Raw genomic sequence first — 19,917 nt, 5'->3', positions numbered from 1 at the left:
GTGCTTTGATTCACCAAATGTTAGCATGTCCCAGACAGAATTAGGGTGTGACCCAGATCTGATACTGTGGCTAAAATGAGACAAATAGACTGAAAAGTGCACCATACCTTTTATGCATGAGCCATTATTAGCTGTGAAGGCCAATTAACACCATGACCATTTATAGAACTTGACTGACAGCAATGTTCACTTACAGAAATTGGACACGCTTGGGGGCATTACTGGGGACAATCCAATAGAGTTCCACCAGTGTCTTCCTTCTCTTGTTGGTCTGACTTACTGCAGAATTCTAAGGAAAAAAATAAAAGTAAGGATGTACAATGATTACAGCTCATTAACTGCTGGCCATACACACTCTCCTTGTTAGTTCAAGCACACATTGGCCTTGTTTGAACAAGAGCTAGCACATGGTGACTTGAAGGCAATTACCACTTGTCAACGCATCTCTTAAGCCCCATTCACACACTCAACAACGGTCTTTTATGCAGCACAATTATCAAGCAACTTTTGCTGTGAAACAAGTTGAAACAACCAGGAAAATTTGCATGCTATTGTTCAAACAACTGATAAGACGTCAATCCAACTGCTTCATTAGGCTGTTGGACTGGAGTCAACAGAAAAGCCTAGGTTGAAATAAATACTCTACTGTTGAAACTCTAACTTTTATAACTAGCCACTTCCAGATATGCAAAAGAACAAAACCCCTCTATTAAGCAAGACTGCAAGCTGTTCTTTAGACACAAATGCACTATTATCCTTTTATAAGGAACACATACGGCAGACATATGAAGGATATTTCCAAGTCAAACAATGAATGAACTGTTACTGCGGCATTGAAATTAAAAATTTTACAGTGAAATTTTACCGTTACTCTGTTGCACGTCAGCAGCTGTGACACTTGATCATCGATCAACGAGAAGGAGCCCACTGCGCCAGCATCTAAATTATCAGCATCTCTTGCTTGGATGAAGAAGCCAGAGAAGCGGTCCCCAAATAATGAGACTGAAAGAAGGAGACCATAAGGTTATTTTTCACACAAAAATTACAAGTCATTTGCTTCACATCTAATATCACTAGATGTTATTACTGTATTGGCTTACGTGTCAGAATCTGCCTGCTCAAATGACCAGAAGGGAAGTGTCACCTGGGCACATCTGCCTGTTGGTGAATTGCTTTAGAATCTGCAGATTTAAGTCTTTGGAAGAGTAGACACCACTACTTAAGGCGAGTTTCCGTGAGACGCACGCCGGCTCTTCCGGGTCTGCGGGGAAAGCAGGCGAATCCCATCAGCCGTGCCATGCACGGCTATGGGATCCGCAGCCTCCCGCGCCGATTCGGATGGAAAAGCCGCCTGAATCGCTAGCGGTAGCGATTTGGCCGGCGTTACCATTGCACCCTATGGCAGAGTTTCCCCGCACTATTCGCCTGCGGGGAAACTCTGAGGATTCGCGGTGGTTTCCGCTCAAGTGGAAACACGCCCTTAATCTTAAAGGGAAGTTAAAGTGAGAAGAATATGGTGGCTGCCATATTTATTTCCTTTTAACAATACCAGTTGCCTGGCAGTATTTCTGATCTCTTTGGCTGTAATAGTTTCTGCATTACACAGCCGAAACAAGCAGACCAGTCATAACATCTGATCTGCATGCTTGTGCAGGGTCTATGGATAAAAGTATTACAGACAGAGGATGAGCAGGACAACCGGAAGAGCCAGGCAATTTGCATGGTTTAATAAAGGAAATAAAACGTCAGCCTCCATATTCCTCCCAGTTCAGGTGAACTTTAATTTTGAGGTGTGAAGCTCCGCCCCTCAGATCACACAAAACTCCTAGCCCTTGTGTAGCCAGTGATTCTCTCCCCAGCACAGCAGGAAAGAAAGGGGAGAGGATAGGGATGCTGCAACAGATGGAGCACATTTAGACAGACTAGCAGAGAGAGGGACCTGAGAGGTTAATTACGTTCTGCTCACTGCCCTTTATCAACCACCTTAACATCCTCACTAAGCCCCTCTCTCTCCAGCACCCTCTGTAAGCCCCCTCCCCCCCCATACTCCCCTCAGCACCCTTAGTTAGCCTCTCTCTCCCCCAACACCCTCAATAACACACACACACACACACACACACACACACACACACACACACACACACACACACACACACACACACACACACACACACACACACACACACACACACACACACACACACACACACACACACACACACACACACACACACACACACACACACACACACACACACACACACACACACACACACACACACACACACACACACACACACACACACACACACACACACACACACACACACACACACACACACACACACACACACACACACACACACACACACACACACACACACACACACACACACACACACACACACACACACACACACACACACACACACACACACACCTCTATCTTCCCCAGAATCTTTAGTTAGCCCTTCTCTCCCCTTAGCATCCTCAGTTTAGCTGCCCCCCCCCCCCCCCCCATGTACCCTTTAGCACCCTTAGTAAGCCCCCTAAGCCCATATACACCCCCAGCGTCTTGGATAGCAAAACTCTTTCCACTTCAGACTCTCAATAAGTCCATTTTGCTCTTCCCATAAACCCCCAAGAATCCTCACTCCCCCCCCCCCCGACCCTTAGTATTTCCTTTTTCTCCCCATCTATCCACCAGACGTCTCAACAGTATCACTATTTCCCCTTCAACTCTCAATAAGCCCCTCTCGGTGCACTTAAATCTCTCACCACTATTTAGTGCCTATGCACCTGTGCTCATTTTTTCCCTCAGTTGTCTGTCATTTAATGACCTGGTGTGATGCAAAATCTAGTATTGATCAAGGCGTTTTGAAACCTAAGTGTGATGATTTGCTCAGCTGCCTGTGCAGACAGGCAGCCCTTTGACCATTGTGTAAGTTTGCATGCTGCAGGACTCTGGAAAGAAGAGTTTCTGTCAGTTTTGCAGCTTGTGCTTGCAGAGGAATTTGCATACGTTGTCATGCAAATTGCCTGGCCACATTCATTGGAGGCTTGTACTATAAGTACTATGTCTTTCCCACAATGCTTTGCTGGTCATTTCCCTTCCATGCTCAGTTCCTGATGGACACTGCTGGAGTGTCAGCCATTGCTATCTAGTATAGTTAATTCCTGGGGGTTGCTTTAGGCTCCCCTTCTAGCCCAGTCAGGTTGTATTATCTGTATTGCCTGTTCTGTCTTGTCTTGCCTGTTTGCCATTGTCCTGTCCCTATGGTGGTTGACAGGAAATGGTTCTGATCTATGTTCTTGGAGTATAGCTGGTGCAGCGGTTGCTGCCAGCTATCTCTTCTGTTCTGTTTCCTGGGATCGCGCTAGCTACTTTGTGCTAGCGCTGGGGATCCTTCTGTTCTGTTTCCTGGGATCGCGCTAGCTACTTTGTGCGAGCGCTGGGGATCCTTCTGTTCTGTCTTGTCGGTCGCGATTGCGCTGTCACCAACGGCGGTTGATAGCGAATCGTTCTGTCTTGCTGAGATCGCACTAGCCGCTAGCGTTAGCGGCTGTGGATCTTTCTGATCTGTGTTCCTGCTTGGATCACACTTGCTCTGGCGGAAGAGCGGTGGATCCTTCCTGCCTAGTTCTTGTTTTTCGTGTGTCTGTCTTGTCCGCTGCGCTTGCTACAGGCTCGGTGAGGTAACCGTTAAGCAAGCGCTCGCGTCCCCTGTTTCATGTTTGTCTGTTTATGGTTAGTTAGGCGTGCTTGTCTCTATTGTGCTTATCACGTGGAGATCGCACATAACCGCGTGCACTGTTGCGAATGAGTGCGGTGTTCGCGGTTAGCTAGCGGTTGTTATTTTCCGTATCTCCTTATTGTATTTGCTGTGCCTTTGCTACCCTCGTATTCTATTCTGTTCTGCCTTGTGTCACGTTTCGCGATCGCACCTCTCGCGATCGCGTTCCTATTTCGTATCTGCTGTTGTGTGTGCGCGGTCGCGGAGTGGCGACTGGATTGGCGCACACACATACAACCTATACCTTTTGCTCAATCTCATTCGCAATCGCCTCTTTTGCGATTGCGTTCTGCGCTTCGTACAATTCCTGTCTGGCACTTGTGGAGGTACAGAGGATTGGTTCCTCTGCACTCCCCAGCGCCATCTGCCGACAGGAATTTCCCTCTACAGGTGCATAGCACCTTTTGCTGGGTTCCTGCAAATTATACGCTTGTGGAGGATCTCCGCTGTGTCAGCGCACGCGTTGTGCGCTGATCACGGGGAAAGTTCCACAATCGTGACACTAAGACTGGCCCTGACTGCGGGGGCCTTCCAACAGAAGATCTGGTATTAAAGCACCCTCAATCTTTCAGAAGTGAAAACAGTCTCTTTGGCCATGTTAGGGCAACGCAGGACCTATTGACCTTCCCACTGAGGCGAGGAACCTCCAAGAGCGTACGGTCTAATTGACCACGGGTCTTCACCAGCGCCCCCCCTAGTGGAGACGCTGGACTTCGCTGCCTAGTGCCCACCAGGTTACGCTCAAGGAGACCCTAACAGCGAGTTGGAGAAATGGCGACGCTGCAATCTGAAAGTCCTTAAAGCTGGATCGTAGTCACACGGAGCCTGGGCAGGCAGCAGACGAGGGAAAACCAGGTAACGGAGCCGGGGTCAGGAAGGGCAGCAAACAGGAGTAGTTTGGGTCACGTAGCCAAGGGTCAATACCGAGAACAACAACAAGTAGTAGAGCAGAAGCAACGGGTCTCGCCTAACTGGCTTAGCCCAAGCTGTCAGAACAAACAGCATTTGCCAGAGGGGAGAGCAGGCCTTATATACCCTCTTCAATTGAAAATGGCGCCACTAACATGCCACGCATCCTCGGACGCATGTCTTTACGAATGCGCAGACAGTTTTCCGCGTGCGCATCCGTATGTAATTGCACGTGAGGTGTAATTACATACGGGTGCGCACGCGAAAAACGGGCATACATGCGTAATCACGCCCAGCCAGTGCTAAAGTACCGCGAGAACTCACGCGCGCGTAGCCAGACGCCACCGTGATCTCATACAGCGAGTATGACATTGCCCCCCCTAAAGGTGGCCTCTGGACGCCTACTGGAGCTGGTTTGTCAGGAAAATTGTGATGAAACAGTCTAACAAGTCGGGGAGCATGAACAAAGAGGGTTCCCAGGAATTTTCCTACACCCCAAAACCCTTCCATTTGATCAAGTACTGGAGTGATCTTCCTCTGCGACGGCTATCCAGAATCTACTCCACCTCTTATTCCTCAAAACCTTCAAGAAGAACAGGATGAGTAAGAGGTGTAGACCTTGAAGGGAACTGACTAGGAACAACCCTCTTGAGATTAGACACATGGAAAACAGGGTACACTTTGAGAGAACTGGGTAACGTTAACCTGTAAGCTACTGGATTGACTACTTTCTCTATTGGGAAAAGGCCAATGAATCTAGGACCAAGCTTCTTAGAAGGGCAACAAAGTCTGAGATTCTGTGTAGAATGCCATACTAGGTCACCAGGCATTAAATTAGGACTGTCCCTACGGTGACGATCAGCAAACACCTTTCCCTTAGCTTGTGCCTTATTTAATAATTCTTGCAATTTCTTGTAATTATCTTGTAGGAAAGTGACTCTTTCTTCTACAGTAGGCATGGATGACTCCACTACAATTCCAGGTAGAAATGTAGGATGATAGGCATAATTTGCAAAACATGGAGATAGATTAGTAGCTGAATGAATAGTGTTATTGTAGGCAAACTCGGCAGTTGCTAATAGAGAAGACCAGTCATTATGGAAGAGGAAAAACAATGTAAGTACTGTTCGAGTTTCTGATTGGTCCTATCCGTCTGTCCATTAGATTGTGGATGGTAACCAGAAGATAGAGAAACTGTAAGTTCTTTCCAGAATTTGTAGGTAAACTGTACCCCTCTGTCAGACACAATCTCTGAAGGTAAACCATGAAGTTTACCAATTTCTTTAAGGAAGACTTCTGCAGTCACGGCAGCTGATGGCACACCCTTCAGCGGAATGAAGGGTGCCATCTTGGTGAAGCGATCCACCACCACTAACTGTAACCGTCAGAAGGAGGTAACTCTACGATGAAATTTAAGGCAATCTTATCCCATGGACGCTCTGGTACTGGGAGAGGATTGAGAAGTCCCCAAGGCTTGGATCTTGAACTCTTAGACCGAGCACAGGTCTCACAGGAACAAAATGATTACAGTCTTACTAATTCTGGCCACCAGAAATCTCTTTGGAGGTCAAGCGTCTTACTTCTTCTGAAGCCAGTCTGTTATCATGGACAAATCTGTTACACAGAGCTGCAAAGATCAGAGGGTACATACACTTTTCCTTAAAAACGATAAACTCCTTCCTGGATGTAATAAATTCCATTGAGGCAGCTGCGGTGAACAGCGCTGCCACCGCAGCTGCCTCTGGCTCCCAGCCTAGCGATACTCCCGTACCTCGGGCGTCTAGCACGCCGAGGACGGGTCTCAGTGCAGCCCACAAGGTCGCATTAGCGCGTGCGTGCACCGCCGCGACCTTTATGCGGGGAAGAGGCACATCAGCTGACCTATGGGTTGGCTGACGTCGGAGGACGCATCCACCGCTCCTGATTGGCCGGACACTGGGGGCGTGCCTCTGGGTCTCCTTGGCTTCATAAGCGCCGAGGAGTCACTCAAAACTTGTCTGCTGTTGCTTATACCTTGTGTTAGCGCTCAGACCTTTGATAGCTGTAATTATAATATTGAAGACTGTATTGATTTTCTTGTGTATGACTCTGGCTCAATCTGACTATTCTTTTGCTCCACGCTTCTGTACTTTTGCCCATCTGATCTAGTTGCCGACTCTGCCTGTTTATCTTCCTGTCTCTGCCTTCCGAATTTGTACCTGATCTGCCTGTCTGTTGCCAACTCGATTTGTCTGACCATTCTACTCTCACCAGTGAGCCCTTGTCACTGGTGAGGAGCTCTCTGTACTGCCGGTGCCCACCAGCTCCTCTGGTAAGGTACTTCTGTATTATTGCAGTACTTACTGTTGCACCAAAACACCACTGTGCATTAAAGCTATCACACCTACCCGTTTCACTATACTTGCATTATAGGCGATTCTGCAGATCACCATATAATCAGGTATAGTATCTGCATTATTGGTGATTCTGCAGATCACCACATAATCAGAATACTGTCTTTAGCTGACACCATTTGTTACACTGGAGATTTCAGATTAGTGGAAGATTCTGGGAGTGAAGACACTACGGAAGCTGGTTTAATTTGATCCATGAGTCCAGACTGAATTAGCAGAAAATGTTGGGCTGAGAGTATGGTATCTTTGCAGTAAGCAGGTACTCAAGATTCTTATGATCCGTGAAAATCAGGAACGGTTGCTCAGCACCTTCAAGCAGATAACGCCATTCCTCTAAAGCAGCCTTGATAGCAAGAAGTTTCCGATCTGTCCCATCAAAATTTCATTCAGCAGAGGTGAGATTCCTGGAGAAGAAGGCAATTGGATGGAGTATTACCTTAGGCCCGAATCCTGAGACAAGATGGCACCAATGGCAATCTCCGAAGCATCAACTTCAACAATGAATTGTTTGGTAGGATCAGCATGTTTCAAGATGGGAGCTGATGTGAAGAGAGACTTGAGAGCTTCGAAGGCTGACTGAGCCTCTGGAGTCCAATGAACAGGTTGATGCACCCTAGTGAGTTGAGTGCTACAGTCTTAGAAAAGTTCTTTATAAACTTCCTGTAAAAATTGACAAAGCCAATAAATCGTTGAACTGCTCGTCGATCTGAAGGAACTGGCCATTCAAGGATTGCCGTAACCTTCTGGGGATCCATCATGATACCTTCCGTCTATGGACGCATGTCTTTACGCATGCGCTGACCGTTTTCCGCGTGCGCACCCGTACGTAATTACGCGTCACGGGCATACACACGTAATCACAGCCAGCGCTAAAGTACCGCGAGAACTCTTGCGCGCGTAGCCAGACGCCAGCGTGATCTCAAGCGGTGAGTATGACAGGCCAAAAAGGTGTTAACGAAGCTTGTTTAGACGAGTCCTGTACAATTTTGTTTAATACTTTTGGAATGGCCATTACAGGTGGAAGAGTATGAACTTGATAAAAAAACCACGTTATCAAGAAAGAGTCTATCGCCAATGAATTGTGTTGAAGGTCAGAGCAAGCAAAACAAATGTAACACTTCATGTTCACCCTTGATTAAAAATAGTCTGTGGTCTGCCCCTCCCCCCTTAAAAACAGCCTTCTGCTCTCAGGAAAAAAATAATAATCTGTAAATCATTGTTTGGGCCAACATGGAGTAATCAAGATCATGTCTACCTGATCCTCTCTGGACTTTTTCCAAGGTTCTTGTTATCTAGCATAGTGGGGGAAAGGCATAAACTACGGGATGCCTCCATGGTAGGGGCAAGGTGTCCACACTCCTCTACCATCTCTGAGAATGACTCCTGGCTTAGGCTCCCTCTGAAATAATTTCTTCTTCATCTTGCAAAATATGTCTATATGCACCAACAAAAACTCCCTGAGTACTACTGGAAGTAGAAAGAGCATATGCATCCCCAGTGAGGCACTTAAAAACAGAAACCGGTTGACTCTTCCACCGTGTCTCCAAGCTGGCCGGAAACACTAGAAGATTGGGTTGAGAGGATGATGTGCGGACTTTCAGGGCCCCTTCACACATCCTGCTTTACATCACCATGTGGGATGCTTCCCAGTCACAAGCGCAATAAAAGTCTATGGAGACTTACATACATACTTACACAATGCATTGCACAGTGCAAGAGGTAGTCAAATCATTGCAATCCTGTCGCAATGTCATCTGTGCGTTACTGCATGATCAGTGCCTACTGCACAGATTATACAATAATGCAAGTCTATAGCAACGTAGTATGAATGATGGACCGCAGTGATGCGCGCATGCGAGGACCAACGGGAATCCCAGTGCTGTACTTCCTCCCCAGCAGGGAGTGTGTCACAATGTCGGCGCACTCGGCCACAAAGTCATATGAACTACTAATTGGTGCGGTGATCCCATGGCAGGCTGCCATGTCATGGAATCACCACACAAGTGTGAAACCAGCCTTAATGGTTTATTTCAGTGTTTCCTCAGGAACAAAGCCTAGTCTCATCTTCCAAGCTGTGTCCCTAGAATGGTTGGAAAAATACAAGACCAATTTGTAAACATCCCTGTGTGAAGATATACAAAGGTCAGATTTGTCAGATATTGAGTACCTACTGTGAGAGAGTGACATAGATAAAAAGTAAAATTTGATGCATATCTTATAAGTTTGCGTTTTTAAAATTAACAATTTCACGATAGTAGGCTTTTAGGTTAAAATGCACACATTTCTACAGTAATATCTGGAATCTGGTATGGCTTTGTTACCTTTGATGCGGTCTCCTGGCTTAAAGGTGGTCTTATCCACAGTTATATTATGAATGATCTCAGTCTGTGGCTCATGGCCATGTTGAGGCTTCATTGAATCGCAGGCCACTGTCACCAAACCATCTGGGTAACCATTTACAGGTGGAGTAATGTAGCTTAGAAGACAGAGGAGAAGGACAGCTGCCGCCCTAGTCATCTAGAACATAAAAAGATCCAGTGAGTTCATAAATTCTATCTTACTGTTCATGACAGTCTGATATGAAGATATATGCATGCACCACATTTTGTAGAATTGCCTAAACACCATAAAACATTAAAATTCAACGCATCATGATAGAAACATTCACAATGCCACTGTGGAGAAATGGACAACTTCTACGATATGCTTGCCAATGCTGAGCTAAAATTATTCACTTGATACACTAAGATGTTCTTAACAGAGCAGACATTAGATTTAATATGAAAATTGAATCCAATAATAAAAACATAAGGACATGTTAATCTAGGTTTTCAATCCATCTAATATTGATCCTTCATCTCCATTCCTTTAGCTATTAAAAAGTTTTGAGAGCAAGGCAGATGTATGTAATCAAGGTTACCATAGCTTTGGGAGCTCAGTCAATAGTGTACAAGATTTTTGCTGAAATCTAGGAGGTGGCCATATACTCATGGATTTTCCATTTGATTTTCGGTCTCAAATGGGATTGACATAAGTGGCAGTTGTTGGGTTGGGTTGTTGGAATATGCAATTAGCAACAGCAGTCTATTATGTGTATATCCATGCATTACCAGCTGTAACCAAAGGGTGGCAGTGTGTTCTAGTAACATACTGTGTCTGGAAAGGAAGTTGTAAAAACTTGTTTGTTATTCTTGGTATGTAGTAGCCAAAAGATCCATTAGTCATGAGTTCTACTAATTAATATCTGTTTCTCCTGCATTCTACATTCCTGTGCACTTAGAAGCTGGTTTATAATAGCCTTCTAAAAAAACAACAATTCAATGTCATTTTTTATGAAAGCCCAGACATCGTTTAAGATTACAAGTTTAATTTTTGTCACATGATAATTATATGAACTACCCTTACAATGTGAAAAACTGACTCAGGATAAATGGGAGTCTACTTTCATTTTTAAATTATTTTCTGTAACAATATTTTGCGAAGAGAAAGACAGCAGGAGGCAAACATATGACCCAAAAAATGCTGGGCTTCAAACAAGTCAGGACACAAACATATGGCCTGAACAAAAACACAGCTACTGTATTAGCAAACATATTTAACAAACAAACAAAAATAGTTAATGCCAAGACTCAGGTCACATTAGGACCCCTGGAGTTGTAGAGTATTTGAATAATAATATGGATAAGCTGGATACACTGTGCTGCTTCAAAGCCCCACTGCAGTGTCTGCTGCACTCAGAAGTGTATGCATGCTGTAACGATTGGTGTCAGCACGCAGAGAGAATCTGATTATTGGTGATCTGCAGTATCACCAAGAATGCAGATATATACCTGATTATTGATGATCTGCAGAATCACCGATAATACAGATATATTACTAACCTCTGGACACCTAAGGGTATGTGTAATGATCGCTGCTGCAGCAGGTGTTGCTGGAAATAGTAGTGCTGCAGCTCAGGCAGTTCTGATGTCTTTCCATGCAAGCTGCATAGCTTTGTCTGTCTTTCCCTGCTGTCAGCTTGTGACTGATTATCATTCACCTGTGTGGGAATCTGCATGTCTGCTCCCATTGGATGACCTCAGTATAAAGATCTGCTTCCTGCAGGGTTTCCTTGGGTTTTTCATAGCTTCAGTTTTAGCCTGTCTTGCTGTCGCTTCAGCCCCCGATCGTGTTTCTTGTTCTAAAGATACTTTGCTGGTCTTTGCATCATATGTTGGTTCATTGCCAATATATATGCATACCAGCACGTTTATTATTTTCCTTGTATTCGTGTTACGTTGATACATCAGTGTCGCTGATGTATACGTACACGAACTGTTTATATCCTGTGTGCAGTTAGTCAGCTTTCCAGCACGTTTTGGTAGGTTGCGCGTACCGTGACCACCCGTGCTGAGGTAGTTACCCTGCTCCTGGTCCTGTTCATGGATTGCGTTCATCTCTGCGAGGAGATAACGAATCCTTCTGAATCCTGTCCTGTTACCGTTTGTGGATTGCGTTCATCTCTGCGAAGAGATAACGAATCCTTCTGAATCCTGTTCTGTTACCGTTTGTGGATTGCGTTCATCTCTGCGAAGAGATAGCGAATCCTTCTGAGTCCTGTTCCCTGTATTACTCCAGTCCTAGTCAGCGTTCCTGCTTATGTCATATATCGGTTCATTGCCGATATATACATATGTTAGTCAGACGTTACAAATAGTTTCATTGATAGCTGTAATTGTAATACGCTAGGAAAACATACTTATTGTATATTTGTCTGTGTTACGTTCATCTATCTTGATCCTGCTATTTCCTGACTATCCTGTCCTGTCTTTGTGAGGCACGCCATCGCTGCAATCGCATTGGCTGCCTCATTCCAGTCTGTCTTGTTTTGGACGCTTGCTGTCGCTAAGTAGCCGCTAGCTAGCAAGCGTTCATTCTGTCTACCTGTCCTGATCTCCTCAGTTCTGGTTTATGCGCTCAGCGCTACTTTGCGCTGAGACGTTATAACGAAAGCATTGTTTGTGGCTGTCAGATCTGCACCGGCTCTGTGCGCCACAATCTCCTATTGGAGTCAGTCCTCCCCTCCACTATACTAGGGATAGCCTGTTTCCTTGTGCTGGTGTGTGTACCTCCTCCACGCCAGCTCATGCGTTGCATGCTGACTGTGGAGAATACACCACCAAGCCTTACAGTATGTAAGTGTTTGGTGTAACAGTAGTACTTTGAGTAATGCACCTGCTGGGCAGGTGAGATTAGGCAGTAAAGGAACACTGCTCTGAGAGCACAGGAACCTTCCAGCAGCCAGAGACTCTCCAAGGGGTGGAGTCAGGCTGGAGACAGGAAGGGCCAGAGAGTGAGCGACACCTGAAGGTGGATGTCACTCCTGATCTGGAGACTATCTCTTAAGTGGAGAGATAGCTCTCGAGGTCGGACACGCCTGGTCGGTAACACACGGACAGATAAAGTACAAAGACAGAAGGCTGATTCGGTATCCAAGGCAAGCAGGGTCTGGCAACGGAGTATCAGATATGCGAGGTACCGAATCAGAGGACAGAGGAGTAGTCAAGAAAGCAATAAGTCATAACAGATATCAAAACAATGCCTAGTCTGGGTGTGAGGTCCGTGGTCTCTCCACCCTGGAACTAGTCTGATGTATAACAAAATGAATGCACAAGTTCCCTAGTCTTGGGTGCGAGGTCCGTGGTCTCAGCACCCTGGAACTAGTCTGGAGTATAACACAAATGATAATACAGTTCCCTAGTCTGGGTGTGAGGTCCTTGGTCTCTACACCCTGGAACTAGCTTAAGCATAAACAGAACAACAGTTCAAGTAATCTGGCTCAGTGTGAATTCCCAGGTCCACCTGGTTCAAACACACTGTTGGATCTGACTAAGGTCTGAGTGCTTCCACGTAGTGTTCGCAACGGCAGACAACTTGCAACTGGCCAGCAGTAACTATATATGGAGTAGTACTCTCCAGCACCACCCCTAATTGATCAACCAATAGTATCCTGCTCTGGAGTCAGCTGATCGGCGTGATCAGCTGACTCTCTCTGCCCAGTATAAGAATTCTGCCTCTCCTAAGCCTGTGCGCACTAACAGACTCAGCCACACCAGACACACGCTGCCGCGTGCAAACCACCGCGCTGGACGCGGAACCAGCCGCCTTACTGTTGTTGCATGCGGCGGCTTTTCCGCGTTCTGCCCTGCTACCAGACACACGCTTCCGCGTGCAAACCACCGCATTGGACGCGGAATCAGCCGCCTCCTCAGTAACACACGCGGTGGCTTTTCCGCGTTCCCTCACACATGCCTTCCAAATGCAAAAGATAAACCAAGCTATGGTGAAAAGTGAGTGGGCCCACAAGTGCGGGTTTGTTCTCTATGTCTAATAGTTCGGTGCTGTCCACTCTGGGAAATGGTCTGGCAGTGGAGTGAACCAAGCCCTATGGTTTTATACAGCTCGCAACTGTCCCGTTTTGAAAACAAACCCATCCTTTCCTCTTTTTGGCTGGATGTAAAAGATCTATAAAAAATGTAAAAACTTTAAGTGCTACATTTTATTTCCCATCTCTAAATGAAAGATCTTACTTCTCTTCAAATGCTAAAACAAAGGAAAATAAAGGAAGAGTGGTTTATAAGGTGTTTTTGTCATGTATTCTTCATAGTGATGTGCCTCACTGGAGCGGTGAGCTAGGGCGTTGCTAGGACCCTAAGAGTTCCAGGGCTCTTTTGAGCACTCCAGCTGAAAAATGGGTGCGGCCATGCTCCAGAATGTTGACGTGGTCATGGGTGGAGACAAATTTATATGAACGTAACAGCCTTCTAAGTATGCCTACCCAGCAAAATGTTGCATAAAGCCCTCCTCTCCATAAAAAAAAAAAAAAAAACAAAGCACATCACTTAAAGCTAATGGGAACCGACCTAAAAAAATAAAAAAGTCAGATACTCACCTAAGGAGAGGGAAGGCTCTGTCCTATTGAGACTTCCCTCTCCTCTCCCGGTGCCCCGTCCAGCTCAGGATCCCCCGTAGCAGTATTCAACCGTTTCGGTCAAATACTGTCACTTCCGCAGCCGAAGAGAGGTTTCAGAAGTCTTCGGGAGCACTCGGGCTCCCGAAGACGGGCCGATGCATACTGCGCATGCGCAAGTGCCCTCTGACGCACTTGCGTGTGTCTATGACGCACTCGCGCGTGCGCAGTATGGAGCCGCCGGTCTTCGGGAGCCCGACTTCCGAAGTCCCCGCGGCAGCAGATTTGCACGGAGGATCCACCGGGCATCGGGAGAGGATAGGCTCAATAGGACTCAGACCCATCCCTCTCTTTAGGTGAGTATCTGACTTTTCTTTATTTTAGGTGGGGTTACATTAGCTTTAAATAGGCAGAGTTACCTGGTTTCTGTGCTGGCTGGTCCGGCTTTCTGCTGGATGGGCTGTCCTGCTGCCAGGTTGTCTGGCAGTCCCTCCATAGCATCCCCGGAACTTTTAGGTGACCCCCTCCCATGACCCCTCATTTAGGCACCACAACTCCCAGCATGCCCCCGTAGAAAAACCATAGCTCCCTGCATGCCCCCATAAAGGCATCAAAGCGCCCAGCATGACACCACAGCACCCATCATGCCCTCATAGAGGCATCACAACACCCAGCATACGCCCCATTGATGCACCACAGCTCCCAGCATGCCCCAATGAGGCTCCACAACTGTATGGGGGTATGCTTGGAGCTATGATGCCTTTATGGTGACATCCTGGGAGCTGTCATGACCCAAAGGGGGCATCCTGGGTGCTGTGGTGCCTCTATGGGGCATGCTGAGTGCTTTGGTTCCTGTATGGGGGCATGGTAAGTGCTAGGTGCTGTGTGGTGCCATTCTGGGTGCTGTGGTGCCATGCTGGGTGCCGTGGTGCCTCTATGGGACATGTTGGGTGTTGTGGTGACATGCTGGAAGCTGTGTTGCCTGGAGCCTCCATAGGTAGCATGCATCTTTGTGTGTGTCCTCACTGTTCCTCCTCCCCAGCAGAGTAAAGGTAGCCATACACTGGTCGATTTGCCATCAGATTCGACCAACAGACAGATCCCTATCTGATCGAATCTGATCAGAGAGGGATCGTATGGCTACTTTTACTGCAAACAGATTGTGAACCGATTTCAGCCTGAAACCGATAATCTGTTGTGGTGGTGCTGCCGTCGCTCCCTCCGCCCGCATACATTACCTGCTCCGCTGGTACGACTGCCCCCGGTCACCGCTCTTCTTCTCCGTCTCCGCTCTGGTCTCCGGCATGCTTCCCTTCTTCCTGTCTGGGGGAAGTTTAAACAGTAGAGCGCCCTCTACTGTTTAAACTTCCTGTCGGGACAGGAAGAAGGGAAGCATGCCGGAGACCAGACCAGAGCGGAGACCCGGGAGTTGCGCCGGCGGAGCAGGTAATGTATGCGGCTCTATTGCGTCGGGCTCTCGAACGCCGCTAGCGATGCGCTCTTTACCCGCGGGCGATCGACGGTTATTTTCCGCACGCCGCGATCGGACGGAATGGATCGAAATTCGCCGTGTAGCGTGAACGATTGGCAGCAGATTCGATCCCAGTGATTGAATCTGCTGTCGAAACGGGCGCAAATCGGGCCAGTGTATGGCCACCTTTACACAGCAGGAGAAACTACTGATCTCTATCTGCTGGTGATTACATCTTTTGTAGCTGGTGATTCTCCCCCTATCATCCAAGAATCAGATGCTAGGTGCTCTAATGTCTGATTAATTCTCACTAGGGGGAAGCCGGAATAGGAGAATCTGGAGACCAAGAGGCCGGAGGTGACAGTACTGCCGTCCACTGACTGACTCTGCCTGGGGGACATCCGGGGCACCCCAGAATAGATCCAGGGCACGTGCCACTGATCTTTGGGGCTAGGAACGCGTGAGAAAGGTGTGACTGATGGTAAGGAAGGGGCGTGACTAAGAGTGACTGGTGATGTGGTGGGGTGTCTTCTTCCCATAACTATCCTCGTTTCTCGTCCCAGGAAGATGTGAGGTATGGTTTTACAAATGTGTTTATTTCGCAGCACGGTGGCGTGATTGTAAGCACTCTCGCCCTGCAGCGCTGGATCTCTGATTCAAATCCCATCACTGTATGGAGTTTGTATGTTCTCCATGTGTCTGCATGGATTTTCTCCCACATCCCAAAAACATACAGATAAGTTAATTGGCCTTCCCCTAAAATGGCCCTGGACTACCGATACATACGCTACACGATGCACAAATGAATTTATAACTGTAGTAGGGATTAGATTGTGAGCCCCTAATAGGGACAGTTAAGTGACAAGACAATATACTCTGTACAGCGCTACAGAAGATTTCGGCATTATATAAATACTAAATAATAATCATGAAGTATCTATAGCAGAAGAGACACAATGAACTTCTTGGTTTATGAGGAAACAATCTTACCACTAAATCACCCCCCCGCCCCCCAAAAAAGGGAAAGTGTAGAAAAAAACAAGAACCGATACCTCTGGATCCTAATGAGGCTTCTCTTATCCTGAGCCAGCCCGATCCAGCGCTAGATTGCTTTGCAAGACTGCAATCACTAAGCACGTAGGGACTGCGTTTTGTAGTGTGAGCTAGGCCTTAGTTGATGAAATATAATAATCATCATTACAAATTCTATACGGTTTAGTACTGAGTCATTTTAAAATGGCAGGAAATGCATTTGATGGGTCCAATTCAAATAAAAAGTACATGGAAAATATACCAAATGCTGAATTTTAAAGTGAGCATCCAGAGTAAAAATCTACTCAGCAGCACTGAAAAGGCTTGGTGTTTCTTTAACCACTTCACCCCAAAGCGTTTTTTACCCTAACTGACAAGAGCGATTTTCACCTTTCAGTGCTCATCCCTTTCATTTGCCAATAGCTTAATCACTACTAATCACAATGAAATGATCTATATCTTGTTTTTTTCACCACCGATTGGGCTTTTTGGGGTTGATATTTGTTTTCAGTAATTACTTTATTTTCTATGCATTTAAAACAGAAAACAAGGAAAAAATGAAATACAATATTTCTCCAATAGTTTTAATATAAACACTGCTACTGTGCATAAAACCCACACATTTTATCTGCCTATTTGTCCAAATTATCACAAGATTTTAATTATGTCCCTAGTACAAAGTATGGTGACAATATATTATTTGGAAATAAAGGTGTATTCTTTTAGGTTTTTTTTTTCACTATTTTCACGTGCACCACACAGGAATGCACGTGCAGGCGCGGGAGCGCGTGCACAGCGGCAGCAGCACTGTTTGACTTATAGAAACGTCCTGGAGCCGTTAAGAGGCTCTAGCAGGACATTTTTTATAAGTCAGCTTGTCATTAAGTGGTTAACAGTTTCACAGTATCAGAAATTTGATTTTTCTTACTTAAGCCTCATTTTTAGCTAAGCTCCGCCTAATCAAAGAAAACTGCCCAGACATTTTCCCCCTAATTTTGTGCAAAGCATGATGGGATTTCCTATGTTGTTCTCGTTGCCTGGCAACTGGGAGGGGTGATCAGGACACAGGACAGTTGGAACGGTGTATTTTAGGTACACACCATACAATTTTCTGTTAGATTCTTCTGTTAGATTTACCTGCCAGATAGCTTTTTTCCATGTTGTAGGTAAATCTAAGAGAAAATCTAACAGAAAATGGTATGGTGTGTACCTAGCATTCATGCTCCCAATCACCTTCTTTCAACCAAAAAGATGGCTGCCCCATGAAATCACAAACATTTGCCTGTTCTTTTAAAACAGGGTGGGTAAGAGATTACCTATCCATTTTAATTAACATAACTAATGCAACTTAAAGACAGAGTGTTTGTTTAGGCTGAAGTTCCTCCTTAATATTGTAGCATTTAGTTGACATATGTGTTTAGGTTTGTATAGCGGAGGGAAGGGGGCCCATGTCTTCTTGCCTGGGATGACAAAAAGGCCAGAAATGGCCCTGCCTACCATAGTCATACTATAATATCCTAGCAAATTATATTGTATGTGGCTAAGAGACACCTTTCAGGAATCCCCCTTGAAAATCCTGTGTTTGCCCCTGGCCCCCTGCATTTATCATACGTTATTGTGCAATATGTTAGCTTTTAATAAACAATTTTACAAAAGCTGTACATATGATTTGCTGAACCATTGAACGGGGAAGTACATAAATAATGAAAATAGTAGCTAGATAATGCAGGTGAATTCAGACACTAGCAGTATTCACCCAACCTAATTAACTCAATTTAAGGCAAGGGTAAGCACATCTCTCATACAAAAGTTTATGAATGATACTCAATAGTCTCCATTGACAACACAAATGTGAACCTTTGAAAATAGCTAAATTACAGACCACACTTGTGAGCACCCCAGGACATATAATTACAGGCTAAAGATCAGACAAAAAAGACCCTCACCCCACCCCCACCATACCCCAAGTTGAATTTCCACAAATATCTTTGAAAAAATAAAAATACAACTGAAAAATTGCTTCACTCTTCTATGCATACAATAAGCGCAAACACTAACAACTAAACCCACAATCCAGAGCTCAAGTGTGATGAGGTGTAAAGTCCTATACACACGCTCAACAGCGGTCTTTTATGCAGCACAATTATCAAACAACTTTTGTTGTGGAACAAGTTGAAACAACCAAAAAAAAAAAAGTTGCTTGCTATTGTTCACACAGCTGATAAGACACCAATCCAACTGTTGGATTGACGTCTTATTAGTTGTGTGAACATTAGCAAGCAACTTTTTTTTTAGTTGTTTTAACTTGTTCCACAACAAAAGTTGTTTGATAATTGTGCTGCATAAAAGACCGCTGTTGAGCGTATATGGGGCTTAAAGCGGTTCTCAATAAAAATTTGTATGTTTATAATATATTGAATTACGTTGGTCATTTGGAGTGTACTCTCTCCTCTATCTACCCTAACACACTTTGTCATTGCTTAAAGCGGTATCGTCACCATAAAAATCAAATTTCAACAGCAACTGGTCTGAGTGTATTAAGTGATAAAGATGCTAAGCCTGCATTCAAAACTTTCAAAACTTTTTCTGCTGTTATGATTTGGAGTTATCACATACTTAAGGAACTTTGGCCCTTTAGTAGTCGTGCCAAAGAATTGCATGCTGGGGGTTCTTTTTATCTATAATCTATTCCTCCTCTTCCCTTTATTTCCCTGCCAGCTTCTTATCTGAAACCTAATCCCCTACTCACTTGAGCAAGGCTGAGGCGACTCAGCGATTGAAGGAGACAAGAAAAAAAGAAAAGGGCAGAAATGACATCACGAGTTAGCCTTAACTGTGGGCAAAAGACATGGCCCCCACCAGGAACAGAATTCTCGTAATTTACTATATAACATTCACTGAAATCAAAACGTGGACAGTATAATACATGTGTTATGTAAGTAGATCAAATATTTATCTACTTATATATGTGTTTTTTTTCCCTGGCATAGTATGGCTGATCCTACTGCTTTAAGAGCTGCTTCTGGAACAGCAGTCTGGCACCTTGGTCAAATGCAGGATCGAGCGCGGCATTTGCGCAAACAACGTTAAACTATTGCACCAATGGCTGTCCATTCATTAGAATAGACAGCTGCTAAGGGACAAGCACCACAGCCGTCGTTTAACAGTGCGTAGACATCTGTGTGAACTAGCCCTAATGCTTTCCGATCATTTTTTCAGATAGATTTCCATTCATTTCTATAAAGAAATCGATCAGAAAAACGATCAACATCAGATCAAACCTCACAGAAATTATCGAGCCATCTATCTGCCAAAAAAGGAAAAAAAATCTCATGGTGTATTTCCAGCATAAGGCTGTATTCACACATG

At 45.4% G+C, this 19,917-nt stretch overlaps 1 protein-coding gene across 3 annotated transcripts in view; it reads right to left on the bottom strand.

Moving 5' to 3' along the window:
* The window catches only part of LOC137521030 (putative ferric-chelate reductase 1), a 153,532-nt gene that overhangs the window by 54,841 nt on the left and 78,774 nt on the right, over positions 1-19,917 (bottom strand). For all 3 annotated transcript variants that reach the window (XM_068239751.1, XM_068239752.1, XM_068239753.1), the window contains 3 exons: positions 9,418-9,613; positions 866-1,002; positions 195-289 (listed from right to left, as the gene is read on the bottom strand). In XM_068239751.1, the coding sequence (XP_068095852.1) occupies positions 195-289; positions 866-1,002; positions 9,418-9,613 (428 nt within the window). The remainder of the gene's footprint in view (positions 1-194; positions 290-865; positions 1,003-9,417; positions 9,614-19,917) is intronic.

The sequence above is a fragment of the Hyperolius riggenbachi genome, chromosome 6, assembly GCF_040937935.1.
Source record: "Hyperolius riggenbachi isolate aHypRig1 chromosome 6, aHypRig1.pri, whole genome shotgun sequence".
In the NCBI taxonomy this organism is placed as follows: Eukaryota; Metazoa; Chordata; class Amphibia; order Anura; family Hyperoliidae; genus Hyperolius; species Hyperolius riggenbachi.
The sequence above is the reverse complement of the archived record's forward strand: the minus strand, read 5'-3'. Positions and strand labels throughout refer to the sequence as shown.